This window comes from Mauremys mutica, chromosome 4 (assembly GCF_020497125.1).
Source record: "Mauremys mutica isolate MM-2020 ecotype Southern chromosome 4, ASM2049712v1, whole genome shotgun sequence".
Lineage (NCBI taxonomy): Eukaryota > Metazoa > Chordata > Testudines > Geoemydidae > Mauremys > Mauremys mutica.
In genome coordinates, this window is record NC_059075.1 from 138,421,096 (window position 1) to 138,441,192 (window position 20,097).

General features: G+C 50.7%; 1 protein-coding gene across 1 annotated transcript in view; it reads left to right on the plus strand.

Annotated features, from left to right (window-relative positions):
- Positions 1 to 1,764: 1,764 nt before the first annotated feature.
- The window catches only part of MFSD4A (major facilitator superfamily domain containing 4A), a 35,832-nt gene continuing 17,499 nt past the window's right edge, over positions 1,765 to 20,097 (plus strand). The window contains exons 1-3 of the mRNA XM_045012325.1: positions 1,765 to 2,182; positions 11,050 to 11,248; positions 11,409 to 11,648. Of these exons, the coding sequence (XP_044868260.1) occupies positions 1,953 to 2,182; positions 11,050 to 11,248; positions 11,409 to 11,648 (669 nt within the window). The 5' untranslated portion in view covers positions 1,765 to 1,952. The remainder of the gene's footprint in view (positions 2,183 to 11,049; positions 11,249 to 11,408; positions 11,649 to 20,097) is intronic.

Genomic DNA, 20,097 nt, shown 5'->3' on the forward strand with positions numbered 1-20,097 from the left:
GAAGGGGTGACATGGTCAACGAGACAGGCTAAGAAAAGATCTTCACAGCAGCATTCTGAATGGATATGAGTGAGGCAAGGCTAGAGAAAAGTAACTGAGACAGCAGATAATGTGGGTCTAACAGTCCCTTCTGACTTTCAAATCTCTCTTTTCAGCCCTTTTACAAACATCCTGCCAACTTCCCTCCATGCTGTCGATAAGAATCATTATCCCCATTTTACAGATGGGGAAACTAAGGTAGAGAGAGGAAAAGCTTTGTATAAAGTCAAACGTTATTATGTAGCAGAATCAGGACCTGAACCCAGAGCTTCTGACCACCCCTCCTCTGCTATCATTCGTAGGTTACCTGACCTGCCTAGTAAAAAAAATTGGGTGCTGGATAAGTCATTAGGATACAGTTCTATTTCTGGCTCTGCCACTGACTCACTGAGTGACCTTAAGCAAGTAACTTCACTGCTGAGTGCCTCAGTTTTCCCAGCTATAAAATAGGATGATAACATTGACCAATCTCACAGGGAAGTTGAGAGGTTTCTTTAATGGTTTCATCTTCCACTCACTTAACAAACCAGGGAGTTCTCACACTTGCCTGTGCCTATTCATTAATGTTTCCTTTCCTGGGCTGCTTTTGTTTATTAACTCAAAGTCTGTTGGAGACAATTTGTCTTAGTGAGATGGGAAATGAGGGCCTGATTCTGAACTCCTCAATCAGGCCCCACTCCCAGGGATGTCTGACACACTAGCAAATGAATGTCATGATGAAGAACTAGGGGTCAGGTGCAGTTTGGATTCGCCAAGCTCTAAAATAACAACCTGTTGTGCAAACTAGCACCGACAGGCTCCATGGCAGCATTCCTAAGACATGCCATAAAGCCTATGCATGCCGCGCTGAATGTAAAACCACACGACACACACTGGCCAGAACTAACCCATCCAGCCTGGCTGAACTCTAAAAATCACTGGTCAGTGTCTAAATGGGTGCTCAACTTTACTACTATGGGCATGGGGCTAAAGTGAAGCAGATGCATAAATGTTTGCTGGGGCCGGGCCTTAGTGGGGTTTCCCCTTGCTGTAAAGAGCCTTTTAAGCCAAACTGGTGGTGGGTGGTGGTTTTTTCCCAGGGATTTTTTAAAAGCCTTGGGACAGGCCATTTACAGGGCCGCTGGGCAGAACTGGCAGGGCCTAGAAACTAACCCAACATTCAGCTGGGCTGGGCCACCTGCCTTCTAAAAGCCTGAGCTGTGAGCTCAGGGAGGAGGCTGGAGCTCTCCTGGCTGCCACTTCCCTGCAGCCCAACCCAGGGGGCTGGAACAGTTTGTACCGTGCGGGGTGCTGAGAGCCACTGACCCAAACTGTAAACCCTGGATATAACAGAACCCGCTTCAAGCAAGGGGCGGAGAGGGGGGGTAGCAGCGCCCCTACTTCCAGCACCTGTGGCCTCGGCTCCAGCAGGGCTGCTGGGCGCTCACACTTCCCTAGCCCTGGCTGCCTTTGCTGCAGCCTGAGGGAGCCCACGATCCAGCGGGGACAGGGACCAGCCCCGGTGCCTGGCCAGGGCTGGGATTTCCCTCCAGTGCCCCCACTATAAAAACTGCTCCAGCCCCGGATCCGACCCGCGGCAGCCCCGCAGGGCTCCGGGCACCGCGGCGTTCCCAGCCCGTCCGCGCACCTTGGCGAGCCCCGTCCCCGCCCTGCTGCCCGGGAGGCGGCGGCTGCTGCTCCCCGGGCCCAGGGGCGGGGCCAGCGCCCGAGCCCAGCAGCGCTGCCCGCCCGCGCCAGGCACATCCCCGCACTGCCCGGGGAGCGGAGCGCGGGCTGCAGCGAAGCGGAGCGAATCCGGATTGAGCGGGAGAAGGGCTCCAGGGCGCATGAGATCCAGGGCGCTGTCCACCCGCCGGCCCCCGCGCTGAGCCGAGCCCTGCCCGTGGCTCTCCTGGCCGGAGCCCGAGCCCAGGATGGTGTGGGATGAGCGGGTGGCTGCCCTGTTCCGGAGGAACCTGCAGCCCACCCTCACCTACTGGAGCGTCTTCTTCAGCTTCGGGCTCTGCATCGCCTTCCTGGGGCCCACCCTGCTGGACCTGCGCTGCCAGACCCAGAGCTCGCTCTCCCAGATCACCTGGGTCTTCTTCTCGCAGCAGTTCTGCCTCCTGCTCGGCAGCTGCCTCGGGGGAGTCTTCAAGAGAACGTAAGGCCCCTGGCGAGCTCGCCCCCCACCCGATCGGCCTCTCCCCCCGGGGCCATGCCGGCTTTGATCCAGAACCCAGCGCCTTCCCGGTTCCCCTGCTCACACCTTCCCTCCCTCTCCGACCAACTTGGTGACACTGAACTTCCCACGTGGCTTGGCTTCAGCCTCCCTCCCGGCGCTCCTGTTAGTCTGGATCTGTAAAAGCAGCAAAGAGTCTTGCCACCTTATAGACTAACAGACGTTTTGGAGCATGAGCTTTCGTGGGTGAATACCCACTTCATGGGATGCAAGTAGTGGAAATGTTCAGGGGCAGGTGTATATAAGCAAGCCAGAAGCAGGCTAGAGATAACGAGGTTAGTTCAACCAGGGAGGACTGTACTGGGACTTGTGGGGACGTTCCTTTCAGTGCCCCATAGGTCAGCTGGCGGATCAGTGCCCTAGTTAAGGTTGCACCATCACTTTTGCTCTAACCGCCCCCAATTTTTATTTAATGTTCCTCCAGCGGCTTGCAACTCTCCCCCTTCTGGCTTGGAACGTCCCATGTTTGGGCTCCACGTCTCCAGCTCGTCTGTCTCTTTCACATCATGTCTGAAAATATGTCTTTTAATTTCTCCTCCTTTCCCTTCCTCCCCCCCCACCCCGACTTTCTCTTTGTTTTTGTCTGTTTCCCTAATTGCAGTATGGGACTCAAAGCATCTGGGGAGACAAGTTGTGTGAAAGATCTTGCACAAACTAAAACCTTTGTAATGGGTTAGCCTGGATCTGTAGCCCTCACTCACCTGAGTAGTTCCATTGAAGTCAGTGGAATTGCTCATGAGAGTAAAGGCTGCAGGTTTCATTCTGTGGGAGCCTGATTCTGTACTTGGGTCCATCCACCTTGTTGCATCTGTGTGGAGTGCCACTGATTTTATTGAGCTCAGTGCAGAGATGGTGCATGCAGGGGGGAGATTGCAAGTCTTACTCCAGACTTCCCAATGTATTTATTTAACCTAATCATTTAAAAACATTGTAGAAAGCCTGTTTTAATAACCCCAGTGTCAGCAATCAAGCTGTTATCTTACGCTCCGGGAGTTTGGGCAAACAAGATTCAACCTCAGACAATAACACTCTAAACATGAAGTTGCTACAGGGTTGAAGAGGATACAGTCGGTATTTCAACTTCACACAAGGCATGCGTGAGTGACAGCAGCATTCTTTACAAATCAGTCAGGCTTCCAAGTGCAGCCAGGCAAGGGATTTGTAGCAAATCTTGTGTTAAGATCGCTCTAAAATAGAAAATGTGCAACCGCACTGTTAGAGGTTTCCAAACAGACTTGTAGGCTTAGATGTGATGACCGCTATTGCATATGAAAATCAGTTGATTATTTACAGTGTTACTGATCAATGTAGCTGATTTTGTAGTCTCTATCTGGATTATTATTTACATGATTCTCTTATGGGTATAAAGTGTTTGTTTTTAAACTGTTCTCTTGATTTAAGAAGGAGGCATTCAGTAGATAACTCTGATTAGTACCTGTAAAGGGTCTTGGAATTAGCGTGGAGGTGAAATTGCCATCCCAGCCAGCACTCCCGGAGCTGCATTGATGGCATTTTGAGTAGAGGAGCCAAGGGCTGTACATACTTGGAGATGAAATAGTTCTAGAGGCCATCAGCAGAAGCATCTTGACTAGGAGACCAAACTGCTTGCCAGCTCAGGGGTGGTGTATGTTGGAAGGAGATGGTGTGTGGGAAGCTTGCCCTGCCTGTGATATGGATAGTGGATTTCAGACTCCCAGGTGCCAGCACTTCATCTACTGCCTGTGTGCTCGAAGGTGAGATTAGGCAAATGCAGAGCCAGGATTGCTCAGTCGGAAATGCCAGGTTCATGTTGATATGCTTCTTCCTGGTGTCCAGCCTGTGCTGCATGGACCTTTTAGGGTTTCCCTAAGAATGGATTTTTGATGTCTTGGATTTTTAATTCTGTGCGGGGCAAAATGAGCAACTGCCTTCTGCCTTAATAAACCAGGACCCTGTTCGTGGCTCTTCACAGCACGGGCAACGTGCTTAAAACGGTTGCTGAAATTCCTATTGGGAAGTGGTGGGTATTTCGGGCAGTGGGGGGGGGGTGTTTCCCATGTGTCCAAGGTGCACTGAGCTGCATTACAGAGCTAACTTTAAAATGTGCTGTGGCACCCAACTGTAAGTATATTAGACATTCGCTATTTAAATCCCACAAAGCCCTGATGCAGTTGGTATTATGGCTATTTTATAGATGGGCAAACTGAGGCACAGGGCGGTAAAGTGACTTGCCTGAAGTCACAGCTTGCTAGAAAGCTGCATGATTATAAAGGCTAGAACTCGGGAGCTCCTGGCTCCCAGTCCTGTGGTCAGAGCACTAGTCCATGCCTCTTACAGTTAAGAAGGTGATAGCTTCTCCTAGAGCTTCCTAAGGCCCCACTGACATGACAGTCACAATCAAGACACGAGACCTGACTCTAATTTGTAGTGTAGATGGCATCTGGGCTTTGTTTCTTATATGGGCTAAATCCTAGGATGTGGTTCTGGTTCTGGCTGCTCTACAAAATGGAATGTTATAATCAAGTTAGGGGATAACGACGCTGTTAACTGTGCCACTGGTTGTAACTGTAGCATCGATCGGGCTCAAGATGGCCTTTGGTTCCTTTAACCAGAGAGTTGAATTAACATTGGGCCAAACTCTGGTTTTGTGTAACCCCACTGGAATCTGGGAGTCTGCAGGCATGTAACAGAGCAGAACATGCGCTACTGTGCCTGGGTTGTTATGAAAATATCAGTCCATCTTACTGACTCTGGGAGCTGCCCTTTCATCTTACTGTTGGCATCTGCTACGCTGAAACTGTAGGGCGAGAAATGCCCTATATAACTGAAAGGAACAGAATTCAGCAAAAAGTGTGATCCTTGTTCATAAGACTGGCATGTTACTGTCTTATGACTCAGTGTGTTTGTAGTTTTTATATTGCACCATGGTACAGAGTTCAGAAGAATATAGCTTTTTATAAGATGACATGAACAGGGTATTCTCTTGCATGGGTGGTAACAGCTTTTCAGGATATTGCGCGCCCTGGATCACACCTTAACACTACCTTAGCTTTGTTAGAGAGATGCTAAATTATATGTCAGATCCATTAGGGTAAAGGAGGTCAATGTGCATCTTCCAGTTGGCAGGTTGGCTTCTTGCAAGCAGCCCCGTAGCATACTGAGGCTAGAAATGGATTAAAGAATCCTGTTTTATTGTGTTCTCTGGGCTGGATTATCAGATGAGCTGAGCACAGTGGGTACCCGCTGAGAGCTGAATGTTTGTGAAAATCTGGCCATAAGTGTCACACTGAGAGCTGGTCTGGGTGGAGTCTTTCTGCAAATCTGGCCCTGATTTAGGTGCTTGAATAGGAGCTGATCTCTAGAAAATCCAGCTGATTGGTGAGTGCTGAATGCTAGGAAACCTGGCCCTGCACTCTTTTGAGAAGCTGTCGTCTCACTCTCTGCTTACCCACCTTCCTCAGTTCCTCTAACTTTTCCTGATGGTTGATTTTAATACTGGATCCTGCTGTTATTAATACCAATGTCTTATTTTTCCCTTGCACTCCTCTGTGCTGCCCTTCCATGGCCATCTAGTCTCTGCTCTCCTACTGCTCCCATTGCAGTGGTATCTGGGCGCCAGCACCCTTGGTTGCTTTTTCAGAGGCTGTGTCTGTTCTGAGAGTTGGTAGCATTTCTCCTGCTGTTGGCACAGCACCGAGCTAGCCCCACTGGTGCTAGCCAAGCTGGGGGTGTGAATGTGGATCGGACATGGGTGTGTTTGGCACTGTGTGGTGTAACCCTGCTCAGGCTTCCTCCAAAGGTGTGTTCCCCTAGGTGGTCCTGTGAGGGCAGATGAGATGAGATTCTTCAACTTTCCGTAATCCTAAACTCTCTCCCCTCTTGGGGCCTGATCCTGCCCCACTGAAGCCAAGGCCTGTGTCTGTCACTAGGGAAGGCAACAGTGGGAAACACCAAGAATGGTCCTATAGTCACTTCCTCCTCCACCCTTCCCACCTTTCTAAGGTTTTTGTTTAGGCGTCTCCTTCATTTGGCACCATGTGTGGCTCTGGTGTTGGGAGGGACTGAAGGGTGCTGAGTGTGGCACATTTATATGGTGCCTTTCATTCCTAAGCCCCCTGGGACTGCAATATGAGCATTGGGCCTGACTTTGCAGGGAGACTGAGCATCTGCAGCTCAGACCCCTGGTCCATCCAGCCCAGTATCCCATCTCTGACAGTGGCCAGCACCAGCTACTTCAAAGTCAGTGCAAGAAACCCTGCAGTTGGCAGATGCAGGATAATCTGTCTCCCCATGAAGGTCTCATTCTACCCCATCATTAAAAGACTGGATGAAACCCTGAAGCATGAGATTCCATATCCCTTCTCCTAGCTCCCCTTGGCTTCAACAAGATGTGGATGCTTCTGAAAATCAGGTTCTCTGTTTGTACAGAAATCCCTTGCCCCCAGTGCAATGCAGCCTCGGGGGGGGGGGGCGGTGTGTGTGGAAGTGGGGAGGGGAGAGAGAGAGAGAGATAGCAGATGTTTATGCAAGGCAACACTCTCCACAACAGGTTAGCACAGGTTACCACTGTATCCCATTGCAGCCGGGAGACAGAGTATTAACTGTCTGATGAGGTGTGCAATGATTTTTCATCCTCAGGACCTGGGTTTATGTCATGCCTCTTACAAAGATACAGGGAAAGAGCTGAGATTTTCAAAGGAACCTAACAGGTTAGACACCCAACTCACGCTGCCTTTCAGTGGGAGTCCAAACCCCACCTCTGGTGTTGGGCTGTGCACTCTTCAAACATACCTGAAAGCAAATGACTTCATTTTGGATTCAGTGGCTGGAAGCAAGCAATTCCTTCCTACTCACTAATGCCAGAGTTGGCGGGGGAAGGGGTCAGCGGGGCAGAATGCAAAGTGGGTTCTCTTGGTGCTTGCTACGGGGGCTGTATAAAGAAGTGATGGTGTAATTAGCGGTACATTGCTGGAGGCAGACATTTTTGCTATTTTAAAAAAAAACTTTTTAGTGCTTTTTAAGGACATGAAATAATTAGCGTTTAATGTTTAACTCCGGTAATGAATGCACTCTCTAACCAAGCCGAGGCAGCTCTGCAGTTGTTTTGCTAACACTGCAGAATATAAAAGGCACTTCTGGGATCTCCTGGTGCATGTTTCTACCATCTCATATTCACTGGCTGCTAATCCCTACAGTTCTCTTCCCCAGTGGGCTCTTGCGATTCCCCACGGGTGCTGCCTTGTTCCTCTGTGGCTCCTTTCTCTTATTTGCCTGTTGTTTTATTCCAGGGCCTTATGTCTTTGGGGTTTGTTTTTCCTTTGTCTTGTGAATTTGCTCGTGGGGATCAGGGTGTTAAAAAGGACTAAACTGCATGAGAGGCTGGGTTAGTGCCCTGCAAAATGTTGGACCTTCAAAAACAATTAAATTGTTTTTTAAATTTGAATACATGGAATTGGGCTCCAAGATAAAATGGGTCTGTGAGTCTAGAATTCCAGGTTTATGCCATCCAGCAGAGTAAGGAAGTACAGTAACTTTGCATTTAGGTCCGTTTTGCCCTAGGATGTCAAAGTGCATTATAAGCTATTCGGCCTCATGCACTCGGTGAGGCAGGAATTACCCTCCTTTTGCAGATGGGGGAACGGAGGTGCAGAGAGGAGGAGGGGTCTGTCCAGGGCCAGCCAGCCAGCAAATAGCCATCAGGACCACATAGCAGATGTCCTGGCTCCTGGCCGGCTGCTGTAGGCAACCTGCTTTGGAGAATGGATTTTGGTTTCTCATCCCCTTTATCTTAAAGCCCTTGGCAAGGCAGGGAGATAGCTACAGACTTGGCGTGCAAATGAGCTTGGCAATCGGCTACTGCCCAGCCGGGGCTCTTGCCTGTTGAGCAACAGGGGGCAGCACGTTGGCTGGGACACTCGAGTTATTCCCCTATGATCCAAAACACTTGCCTTGCTGACCCCCAGAAACAGGCCGAGGGTCCCTCTGATCTGAGTCTCCTCTCTGCAGCTGTGGTGTTGCGAATGGCACAGGCGTCCCTCTGTGCTGCATGGCGGTGTCAGCTCTGGGGTGGGGGGAGCCGTGACTTGTGACTCAGAGATGCTGCCCCCAAGCCAAGCTGCTCCCCAGGGAGATGTGGCTGTGGATTCCCTCTGTGCTGCGAGTTGCTTGGGAGCAAGGGGAATGGACTCTGCATGCAGGCGATATCCTTTGCATGCCTGTGCGGGCGGGCTTGGCTATTATTGCTGATCCCTCTCTCTGTCTCCAGCCAGAACTGGAGTGTCTTGCATCACCCAATAATGCCCCCCTCTGGTCAGTTAAGGAGTGATGCTTTCATGTGCCAAAGGGACCAGCCCTGCTCCATCAGAAAGCTGGGGGTGCCTACAGGGGGAGAGAGGTGCTCAAGGGGATGCGGTCTCTCCAGGGGGACCTGTCTGTGCTCGCTGTTCTCTGCTGAGGTTTTACAGAGTCTCACGTTTTGCTAGTCTTGGTCTTTTCAGTGCTTTGCTGTCTGGTCTCTGTTTCCTTCCTTCCTTCCTGCCTTCAGACTTGGCAGCTTCGCAGCGGTGCAATGCCAACCTGGGCTTGGTTTTCTAACTCAGCGAGCTGGCCGGCTCTCAGCTCTCAGTGAGCGCAGCCTGGCTCCCTGCTTAGCTCAGAGCAGTCCGGACAGAAGGCGGGGAGCGGGCTTATTACCCGCATGCTCTGTGACGTGATGCACTTGCCCGTCTTATGCTAAGGTCCTTTAAGCTTTTCTGAGCCACTCACCTGTGGGAGTGGCTAGGGAAGTAGGAGCTCAGACCCCTTTCAGCTGGTTACAGGGGAAACACTGAACAGGTCCCGCTGCTGTCATGTAGAGGTGATCCTCACTGGGGATGTAACCAGACTGAACGGAGGAAGGGATCCACTGGGGAAGATGGAACTTCAGGCACCTGGGTGGGTTGTAGCTGGAGCTTTGGGGAAGTAGGAGTAAAGCGAATATTTGTTATGGTAGCATGCAGAGGCCCCGGTCAGGACTGTGACCCCAATGTGCTAGGAGCTATATAAGCAGAGAAAAGAGACAGTTCAGCCTCTTACAGTCTAAGCAGAGGCTAGGTCAGATATACTATGATATTAAAATTATCAGTAATGGAAATAGTTGATTCTGAACCTGGTATCAGTAGGTTTTAGAATTAACACTCATTGAGAGGAGCACAGCAGCTCATGACTCCTGGAGCTCTTGTTTCAGGCTGTCTGCAGACTCAGACTGACACCGCTGCACCATTTACACTCAGGTCACTTTTAGAAGTTCTCTCTTCACAGCCATCCGGTCTAGAAACTTTTAATTTCAAAAGAAACCTGAGAGTTTGCAGCAAATAATGGATTTGCAGCATGTCAGATACACACGGGGCTGGGTATAGCGTGACTCCATCTCACGGTCACAATGTGCTGCCCCTCTCCAATATAACGCTTGTGGTATAGAGGGTCCCTAGCACACCATTCAGCAGAGCAAAACCCTCCTGACCGGAGGGCACGTCCCACCTGGCTTGCAGCCTCTCCTCTAGCCATCCTACAACCATTAGGTATCTGGGTAAATTCCACCTGATTAAAGAGGTTTCAGCCCTTGATGTGGCGATCAAGGTTATCGCCTCCCCTCCATGCAAACATTGGGTGAGATCATGGGACGTGGACACAAGGACCTTAACGTGGTGCCTGGGGCTGGGTGTGCAGGGCGAAGCTTGGAAGAAAGCCTCAGACGGCCGTCCTGCTTGCTCTGTGGAGCTGCAGCCAGGAAAGGAAGGAGGAAGGGGTGACCTCCCAGAAGGCAGGTTCTTGCGGAGATCCAAAGTTAGGGCAAGAGACAAGCCAAACGGGGAGACGACTACAACAATAAACGGGCTGTTGAAATCAGACATTATGGTGCCCAGTACCCTAGTCAGGTTATACGTGTCCCTCCAGAGAACAGAATACCTTGTCATGGTCTAAATACAAACTGAATGGATTTAGCTTTTCCTAACGTGACATCAGTGCAATTGGTGGCCCTGTGGGCTGGAGTCTACCCACAGCGCAGGTGCAGCATGGTCAGCGCCATATTCTCACTGCCAATGTGCCCCCTTTGGGCCTCTACAGGGGAGCAAGGAGTTAAGTGTCCGTGATGCATTCAGTGCACTGTGCCTTTGAGACAGCAAGAGGTGGGGGTGGCTGGAGGGGTAGGGTAGTGATGGGACCATGTCACCTATTGGGAATAGGTGGAGGCTGCCACTTACCCGCTGCTCATCGGTTACCAGCTGACAGTGCCTTGGTGACAGCCTTCTGCTGTTATTGACCTGGCTGGGAGCTATCGCCAGGCCCCGCTTCCCAGTCTCTTGAACTAGTCCGTCCTGCTCACCCCTACCCCAGCAGCTGAGCCTGTAACTAAGGGACATATTTCTGTGGCCTGTGTTGGACAGGAGGTCAGACTAGGTGATTGTAATGGTCCCGTCTGGGCTTAACATGCGTGGAAACCATGCTAAGGGCGAAATCCTGCCTCCCTGCAGCGTAGCTGGATCCTACGTCCGTTGTCTGATCAAGGAATATCCCTCGTAATCCTTTCCCCACCACGTGCTGAATGGTAACGTAGCCAGCGTAGTGACTGGTGCCTGCACCATGGACTGATCTGCAGTGCTCCAATGGCTCTGAATGCTCGGGGGACCGGGGCAGGCCTATTAATAGCCTAAGAATGCTACTGCCAGGGCATAGCTGTGGGTGTGTCCTGGTGAGCAGGTCGATGTCATTGCTGGACTGTGCTCTCCCTGAGGTAACTCTGTCTCTTTGTTTCCTCTCTCCTGGCTCAGGTTGTCTCAGTCCCTGGTCGCCCTCTTTGCGTCGTCCCTCGCTATCTCTGTCGTCTTCGCCATCATCCCTCTCTGCCACAATGTGGTGGTGCTGGCTGTGGTCATGGCTGTGGCGGGACTGGCCATGGGATGCATCGACACCATTTCCAACATGCAGCTGGTGAAGATCTACCAGAAGGACTCGGCCATCTTCCTGCAGGTGAGGCAGATGCGTTGGCTTCCCCTGGGGCAATTCTGTTGGGACGCGGCGGCTCTTGATGTATTTCTGTCGTCGGGTCTCGTTCTTTCAGGAGACTCTGACAGCTTCCCTGCAGGGGAGAGCAGAAAATTAACCTCTTGGCATTCGTCCTCTCTTCCAGGCCCTTCACTTCTTTGTGGGGTTCGGAGCCCTGCTGAGCCCGCTGATAGCTGACCCTTTCCTCTCGGATACCAACTGCATCCTGTCAAACGCCACACTCAATGCCACCAGCAACCTCCCTCACATCCGCAAGTCGTTGGTCCCCCACCATCCCGGCAACCTGTCACACTATGAACTGCCGATGAAAGGGATGGTGGTGACACGTGTGTCCTATGCTTTCTGGATCATGGCCCTGATCAACGTGAGTATTGCGGCTTGGTGTACCAACGGGAGTCCTCTGTGTCCTGTGCCTTAGCTCTTCCTCAGCGTGGTGCCACGGCTTGTTGTTCCCGCTCCTCCCCGGGCACCACGGTTTGCCTGCCTCCAGCAGCAGGGCCATAGAGTCTCCTCCAGCAGCCAGGCTGGAGTCGAGGCTGTGGATTAGCTCCATGGCCTGGGAATACGTAGGCAGGAGAAGGATTTGCCCCCTCTTTTCTCATAGGGAGCTCCCCGGGGCCTAGCTGAGTTACTGGGGCCCAAGACTGGGCCATAGGGACTCAGTTCCTTCATGATTTGACCTTACAGTTGAGAGGCAGCACTAAACTGTGGCAGTTAATGCTTAATGGGATGGTGGCTTTAAGGCCCTGTCCCCGTCTCATTGCATCCTGACCTGGAATCCAACAGGCAGTGAGATGCCGGGAGCCCCTCCAGGCCCCCGCCAGGAACTGGATCCCCTGAGCGGTCATTGCCCCAGCACTGGAGTTCAGCCCGGTTCCCGGCTCTCATCCCGCAGCCAGACAGGGCCCCCGGGTTGGGGGTGGAGGTCGCTGCAAAGGTCGCGCTGGCAGCTCAGCCAGCCGGCACGGGTGACTGCGGTGGGTGAATATTCAGACAGGGAAGCAGGATTGCTGCCAGCAGTCCCCTCCGAGCCTTCCAATTTGCGCCGGACATTGGAACCTTGGTGTGAAGGCCCCTCCGCTACCCTCCCTCCTCCCCGCCCCTGCTCGCTCCGTGCAGGGCAATGTTTTAATGGGGTTGGTGTGGTGTTTCCCAGCAGCTAGCCTGCATGGGTTGGGATCCTGGGCCCTTCCATGCCCTCAAGGCTCGTCTGGTGTAAACCTCCCACACACCCAGTGTGGGCCTTTTCCCTGGGAGATAGGCAGCAAGGAACACGCTGTCAGCCCAGCCCAGCTCCTCTCGCTCGCTCCTCAGCTGTCTGGTGCTCATGTGCCAGGCTCTCCCCTGCGGCACATTTCTGGGGTGGCCCAGAGCAGCTGTTGATCAGCAGGCTATGGTGCAGCCAGACTTCCCGGGAGTCACTGATGTGCGGCCCTGAGGGGGGAGCTGCGTATTCGCCCTGAAGGGGAGCGTGATGCAGAATTTGACACAATAAATCCTGTTATTCCCGCCTGATGGAGACCCCGCCAGAGCTTAGCAGGGCCAGGGAGGGTCAGTGCTTGAGTGGGAGACCTGGAAGGAGCAGGGAGGGTGGAGTGGGAAGCTGTGTTAATGGTTCAGTAGGTGGCATTTTTCCATCTCGCACTGTTTGCAAGAGTAGAGGTGTTAGCCCCAGTGTCCTGGCCAGCTACCAACCTAGGTAACTGCATCCTGCCTCCCTGCACCCCCTCTTTTGGATTCAATAGTCTTCACTTCCTGTCCTGAGGACCGGGATTGGTTAGATTCACACCTGGACTGGTGCCAGGATACTGTTCCTAGAGACCAGTGAAAGGATTATTGGGCCTGGTGTCTTGCAAACGTCCATGGGGAGACAAGTGTTGTAAGCTGCAAGGAAGCTGAGAGCCCAGCTCTCCATCAGTGGACATCGCGTTATTCTTGCTTTGACTAGTCGTGCGATCTCTGACCGGGGCTCACCCTTTCGGACTGCCTGAGCGCTTTCCCCACTACTTCAATTCAAATGGATATTAAGGGGTCGTCGTCTTGAGAGTCCGTACAGCTAGCACCCACTGCGCTATACTCTCTTGGAGCTGAGGATCTTGGCTTTCCAATGGCATAAAGCGGTTTGTCAGAGATCAGCTGCTGAAAACAGCACCTGAACTGAAACGAGAGAAGACAAGATAGTGTCTAGAATGACACGGCTTTGCCTTGTCACCAATCAAGGCTGGCAACAATCTGACATTACGATTATTTTATAGTGGCACCTCCAGGCCCCAGCCGAGATCAGGCTGTGCAAGGTGCATTGTGAGAGACAGTCTCTGTCCTGAGTAGCTTGCAGTCTAAGTAGACAAGCACAGGTAGGAGACAGGCAGTAGTGGTATGCCTGTGTGACCGGTGGAGAACCGAGGCACAGAGTGTTAGTGATTTGGCTAAGGTCCCACAGGGAGTCTGTGGCAGAGGCAGGACCCAGATCTGAGTCACAATGCCTTGACTCCCCAGCCATCTTTGCTGTCGGTATTTCAGTATAATGGGTCCGTGTAATGTTTCCAAGTAATGATCAGAGAGGGAATGTTAATCTTCACATGCAGCAGTGAGTCCCAGACATGTGTCTGTCTGTCTGCCCACAGAGATGGATTCTGGCCATTCTTGGGCAGCGAGCAGCACGTGAGTTACAGCTGGAAAACACTTGCAATAAAAGCGCCCAGTTGATTGATGCCATATACACAGCAGCTTTTGCTGGTGAAACAAAGGGGTGTCTCGCACTCTTCTCACCAGGCAACCAGATGCAATCTCTCCTTCTGTACAACTGGTATCAAGTCCAATGGCCTGCCTGGGAAAGGGGCTCATGTTTTCCTCCACCCACTCTGTTCTGCTACCCCTGACGTGCCCTCTTCTCGTAGACAACCAAAGTGGACGTCCTCCTCCTCCTGCTAGGGCTGAGTGCCCTCCCTGGAGGCACTAGCACCAAGATAATAAATGGTGCTGATCAATCAGATGAGCACGTCCTGTCTGCCTGCTCTGCAGCTCAAGTATGTGCTGTTATTCCTGTAACCCATCTGAGCTCAGCTGTCCAAGGCAGGATCCGAACCCAGGGCTTAGTAGCGAGCAGTGCAGGCAATCCATAGGGGTGGGTGGAGTGCACCAAAAGAGAAGACCTTGTGGTTAAGGCATTTGTCTGGGACTCGGGTGGTCTGGGCTTCATTCCAGGCTCTCCCACAGTCTGCCTGAGTGACCTCGGGTGATCACTTCAGCTGTGCGTGCCTAGGTCCTCCTCTGTAATGGGGGAAATGGCCCGGCCTATGCGGACAGGTTGTGAGGATGCGTTCATTAACGTTTGTAAGGTGCTTGGATAGCGTGGTGATGGGGCCAGAGAAATTCCAGGAGAGAGAGTGATGATAATTCTCTGCATCCCTGTAGCACCATCCCTCGAAAGATCTCAAAGCACAGTCACGAGTGGTGGGTTAATTCAGTTCATTTTATTTATCTCTATTCTTTCTATGTGCTTGCCAGGAGAGTCCCGCTCTCCATCTCTCCCTACATACAGCCGGCTAAACTCAGAGTGTTGACCGTGGCTGACCGGCTAGCCAAGCTGTCTACGATCCCATCCCATTCCCTCTTCCAGCCCCAGACTGAAGTGGGGAGCAGCCCATGGTCCCAGTGCATACATGCTGTGCTAGGCAGAGGAACAGGTTTCTTCATACCATCTTGATCTGTCCATGTGCTTATAAACCAAAACACCACTCAGGTGCATCTCACAGCTAGTTTTCATTAAGCTGAGATCTGTGCAGCCTGTTTGATGTGCTTCTCGTTGCGTCAGTGAAGCAAATGGTACAAAGCGAGACTGTCCTTGCAGAACTCAGTGGGGTGCAGCCTCTTTAGGGTGAGAATCCAACGTTACTTACCTCTAACTCTGTGTCTGCTGCAGCGGGAGGTGTCCTCTGTATTTTAGCATTCGTCCCTGAAAGGAGTAAAGACTGCGGTTAATGTGGGCTTTGATGTGCAGTGGCAGTGCTTGATGGTTTAGTTTTTGTTGGGGCCTGAGCCTGTTCCCAGCGAAGTCAATGGGAGCTTTGCTGTTGATTTCATTAGGAGCAGGATTGGGCCCCAAACGATGTCTCGGTTCAGATGTTCAAAACTGGCCTCTAGAATTGTATTCGCCATTTTCTTTGCATCCTGGTTTCTGTGCATGCAAACTCAGGGGGTGTATCTACTGCAATCACAGTGTGTGACTGCAGCTCGAGGAGACCTGCCTGAGCTTAGCTCGGGTCGCGGACAGTGAAGCTGCAGCAGCGCACACTGCAGCATGGGCTGTGTAAACCCACCTGCAGCTCTGGGTAGTTTCTCCCAGGGCTAGCCTCTGCTTCATTACTGCGGTACCAGAGCAGAGCTAGGTAGATTAAAGCTAGCTTGGGTATGTCTGTTTGAGCTGCAGTCACATCCTGTGATTGCGGTATGGGCATACCCTCAGAAACCACATTTGTTCACACCGAGGAAGAAGTGTGGTGTGTAACTAGTTGACTCGCAAGCACAAATGCAGTTTGCACTTCCATCAAGGTTGGGGTTTTCAAACATGCAGACTTGGGCTTGAAAAATCGTGGCTGCAAAAACGGAATGATGGCCACCGGAGGCCCATTTAGTGAAGCCTTTTTTCAAACGTAGCCCCTTCTGTGGCATGAGATGTTGGTAGCAAATGTCAAGGCGAGCTGGGAAGCAGGGCACACCTTCTGTAAACTTCTTGGGGGGTGGGGGGTTGTCTCCTGCCAAAGTAGCGTCCTTGTTCTCTTTCCCAAGTTGCCTGTGGCACCGGGACTAAATTTGTCCTTCCTGTTGAATTATACAATCCAAACCAGTAATTCTAGTTTAACAAGAGCAGTATTAGATTGGAATTGGCACTGTCTTTGCCACATTTCAGAGAAAATACGGGTATAAACTGAGCAAATAGCTGGAAGGGATCTGGTTAGATTGAAGGCAGAAGGTGGGAGGAGATATTAGCCTTGTATAGGGAAACTTTATGGTTTCCACTTCTCTCCTCAATGAAGTTTTTATCCCTGACGAACGGAGATAAATCCAGATCTCAAATACTCTAGGAATTTTGCATTCCCAAAGCAAGTTTTTCTCTTTATGCATCCCTGCCTTGCCACCAAACATGCTGAAAATATATTTAGATGGAAAGAATCCAACTTGAATCAGATTAATCTATGTAGCTTGGAAGAGGGGAGATCACACCACCCGTGTCTGAAAGGTGTAAACATCAAGGAAAAAGAGAGAAACAAATTAGTACAATGAAATTAGGAGCAAGGGGATGAAATGAAGTAGGCTTTAGAGGTGGCCGAAAATTTTTTGGCTGCCAATTTTCCATTGAAAAAATACAGGTTTGTCAAAATCGAAACATTTTTGGGGGGAATGAGTCTAATCTGACACCATTTTCTACAGGAAAAAGTCAAAATGAATTGTTGTGACTTTCTTGTTTCAACTTTTATCTTCTATTAAAACACGAACATTATTGTTTATTATATGACCCAATATTTTGTGTTATGTTTGGAAATGATCAAAACAAAACCTTTTTGTCTTATCAAAGCAAAATGATTCAACATTACCAAAGTGTTTCGATGATTTTTCAGTCAAAACTGTTCAGAACTTTCGTTTTGCGGGAGACGTTGAAATTTCAGCTTTTTGTTCTGACTTGAACAAAAGCAAGATTCAACGCGTCAGCGTTCTCCCCAGAATGGAAACTCCAGTCCGGCTCTGGCAGTGCAAGTTCCTGAGGGTGGGATCTGTTTGTCTGTGGGGTAATTATCTCAAAGGAACTGGGGGAAGCTCCTTTGCTTGGGTTCTTAAGAAGTAGGCTGGGGGTAATCCCTGTTCTGGGAGGGAGATGGGCTGAAATAGAATCTAGAGATGGAAGAGAACTATGATTTTAAGGGTATTTGCCACCTTGATGCACCAATTTATTGAGTTTAGAATAAAGAGCAAATGGAGACAAATTGAGAAGAAGGTTGGTCCAATGATTGGGGTGCTACCCTGGGACTCAGAGCCAGGTTCAGCTCCCTGTTGCACTATGAACTGTGTCTCCTTGGGCAAGTTACTTATTCCCCATGTTTAAAATGGGGACAATGGCAGTGCCTACTGTACAGGGGTGTTGTGTGGATAAATAGATCAAAGACTGTGATACACTCACATACTATGGTGATGTGAGCTATAAGAAGTCCCTAAGATAGAACAGGAGAGAGGAATAACACCTGCGTTTATTGAGAGCTGACACAAAACAGCAAGATCTGGTGAGAGATTCTGACCGCTTCCTTACCAATGCAATCCTTAGCAAGGGGCTAAGTTGAAAAAAACTCTGGGCCAAATTCATTGCTACTGAAGTCGGGGGATTACCCCAGGAGAGAATGGGCCAGGAACCAACTTTCATCACCTGGTTGTGCCCCGAATGGATGGCCCTGCTAGCTGCTTGGGGAAGCAGGAACCTTTCCAAACGTAGACAGAGCCTTGAAAAGGTTATCCTTTCAATGGGTGTTACCTCATCCATCTTCAGCCCCGTGGGTGGGGCTGTTAGCCATGTAACGCCTGCGTCTGCTGTCTGTTGCTTTATAGTTCTGTTTAGGATCGCTGCAGGGTATAAGGAAGTCTCATTAAACCATGTGCCAAGCAGCCCAGGTGATCAGCGTGTTAGCCTAAGAAAACCAAGCCTCTCCAAGGAGCAAGTTCCTGTAATAAACGCGTCAGCCCTGCCCCATATAGCTTGGCAAACAAACCACATCCGTGAGCCAACACAGCTCCTCACTGTTTGCCCTTTTCTGGTGGAACATATGGAAATATCAAAGGAGGACAGAGGCAGCTGGTTCTATAAGACACTTGGCCGAACTCAGGCAAGCAGCGTGAGCACGCTCCAGAAGGTGCGTGTAACTAATGAGAAATCCCAGGTTAAAGCCTTAGGGACCAATCGGTCCCCTTGTGTGACTCCACCAAAGTCAGTGCACTTTGTGCCAGGGGTGAGTTTGGCTCCTTGCTTAGTGAAACATTCCCCTGCAAAGCTAGTGTGGTGATCTCTGTTTGCTCATCTAACAAATGAGCTGTTTTGATTGGCCGACTCCCCACCCCATATACTCGCCCTGTGCTGGTTTGAGTGACATCAGCCTCTCCCATAGCCGTGGTGGTGAGGCGTGGATGTCGCCGCAGGCTTTTAGCCAACCAGCTTGGAGTTGGTTTAAGATCAGAGCCCCTTTCAGATGGCTCCTTCTGCTTTGAATGACCGATCTCCTGTACACTGGTGTCCTCGCTTCCGGCGCAAGGCTAGGAATCAATCCATGCTTCAGCAAGGCCTTTCCCATCAACGGCTGGTTGGTGTGGTGGATGTAATCCTGACCCCATTGAAGTGAATGGCAAAATTCCCATTGATTTCAGCGGGGCCAGGATTTCACCCTGTATTTTCTAATATGAGAGAGGGAATGGTGTGTCTAATGGCTACAGCAGGAGGCTGGGACTCAAGACTCCTGGGTTCCAGTCTTGCCCCAGGCACTGACTTGCTGTGTGATCTGCGGCGAGTCACTTATTCTCCCCGTGCCTCAGTTTCCTCTCACCTGTAAAATGAAGATGATCTTTACCTTCCTCATATGAGAGTTACAATAATAATAATACGCTTCTCATCCGGAGAGCTCAAAGTGCCTTACAGTGATCCGTGCCATTATCCCAAATGGGGACAACATGAGGCACAGAGAGAGGAAGTTACTTGCCCTAGGTCACCTGATTAGTCATTAGTGGAGCTGGGACTAGAACCCGATTCCTGGGCCTGTGTCCTGTCCGCTGCAGCAGACTGTTGTAATACTTGAACAGTTAATGCCTGTAAAGCTCTTTGAGCACCTTGGGCCAAAGGTGCAAGAGAGAGGCCAAGAATGAAATGCTCTGTGCATTAAACCAAATGTATGCAGAGACTACGAGAATTAAACATCTCCTGACACTTCGCTGTTGGGAACATTGGATTGCTCGAGTACCAGAATGGGTTTGATGTGTATGTATGTGCTAGGTCAGTGGGACTCAGGCATCCTAGAGTTAGGGTAGCCTCATCTCAGGACTTGGAAGCTCAACTTGGAAGCTCTTGCTCTGCACTGCACAGCTGGCTATGGTTGCCTTCTAGGGAACCAACCGATCTTGGCCACTGCTGGAGTCAGGGTAGCAGATTTGAATGGCCTGATGTCCCGATCCAATCTGGCTGCAGAGAAACTCCATCCGTCTTCATGAATGAAGCAGCTCGCTGCTGAGCAGAGGATGGGCCATTCTAATTCGCTTTGTTGCATGTAGTTGGCTGCCACGTTTCACCCCAGAGGTGGCTGCACTAGGCTGGTGGGTGAAAATCTGACTGTGGGTGGTATCAGAGAGGCCACTGAATGTTGGTTACACAGTTCTAGGGTTTGGCTCAGGCCCATTGCTAATTCTGGTGTGTGTGAGTAAGGTACACTTGGTATTATTTGTATTAAGGTAAGGCCTAGAGGCGTTAAACAAGAGGCCCCATTCTGCTAGGGGCTGTACATACTCATAATGAGCCAGTCCCTGCTCTGAAGAGAGAGGACGATTATTATCCCTGTTTCACAGATGGGCCCTGATGCCCAGAGAGGTCAAATGACTTGTCCAAGGTCCCACAGGGAGTGTTTGCACCCTGGATTCTTGAGTCACAGTCTAGTACCTTACCCACAGTGGCCTCCCTTTTATTCCCACGCACTTTGGATCCTTTAGGATGAAAGGTGCCGTGTAGATACATTGTGAGAGTTTGCTAAGCTGCTATTTTATTATTGTTGCAAATCCGCAATTAAAATATG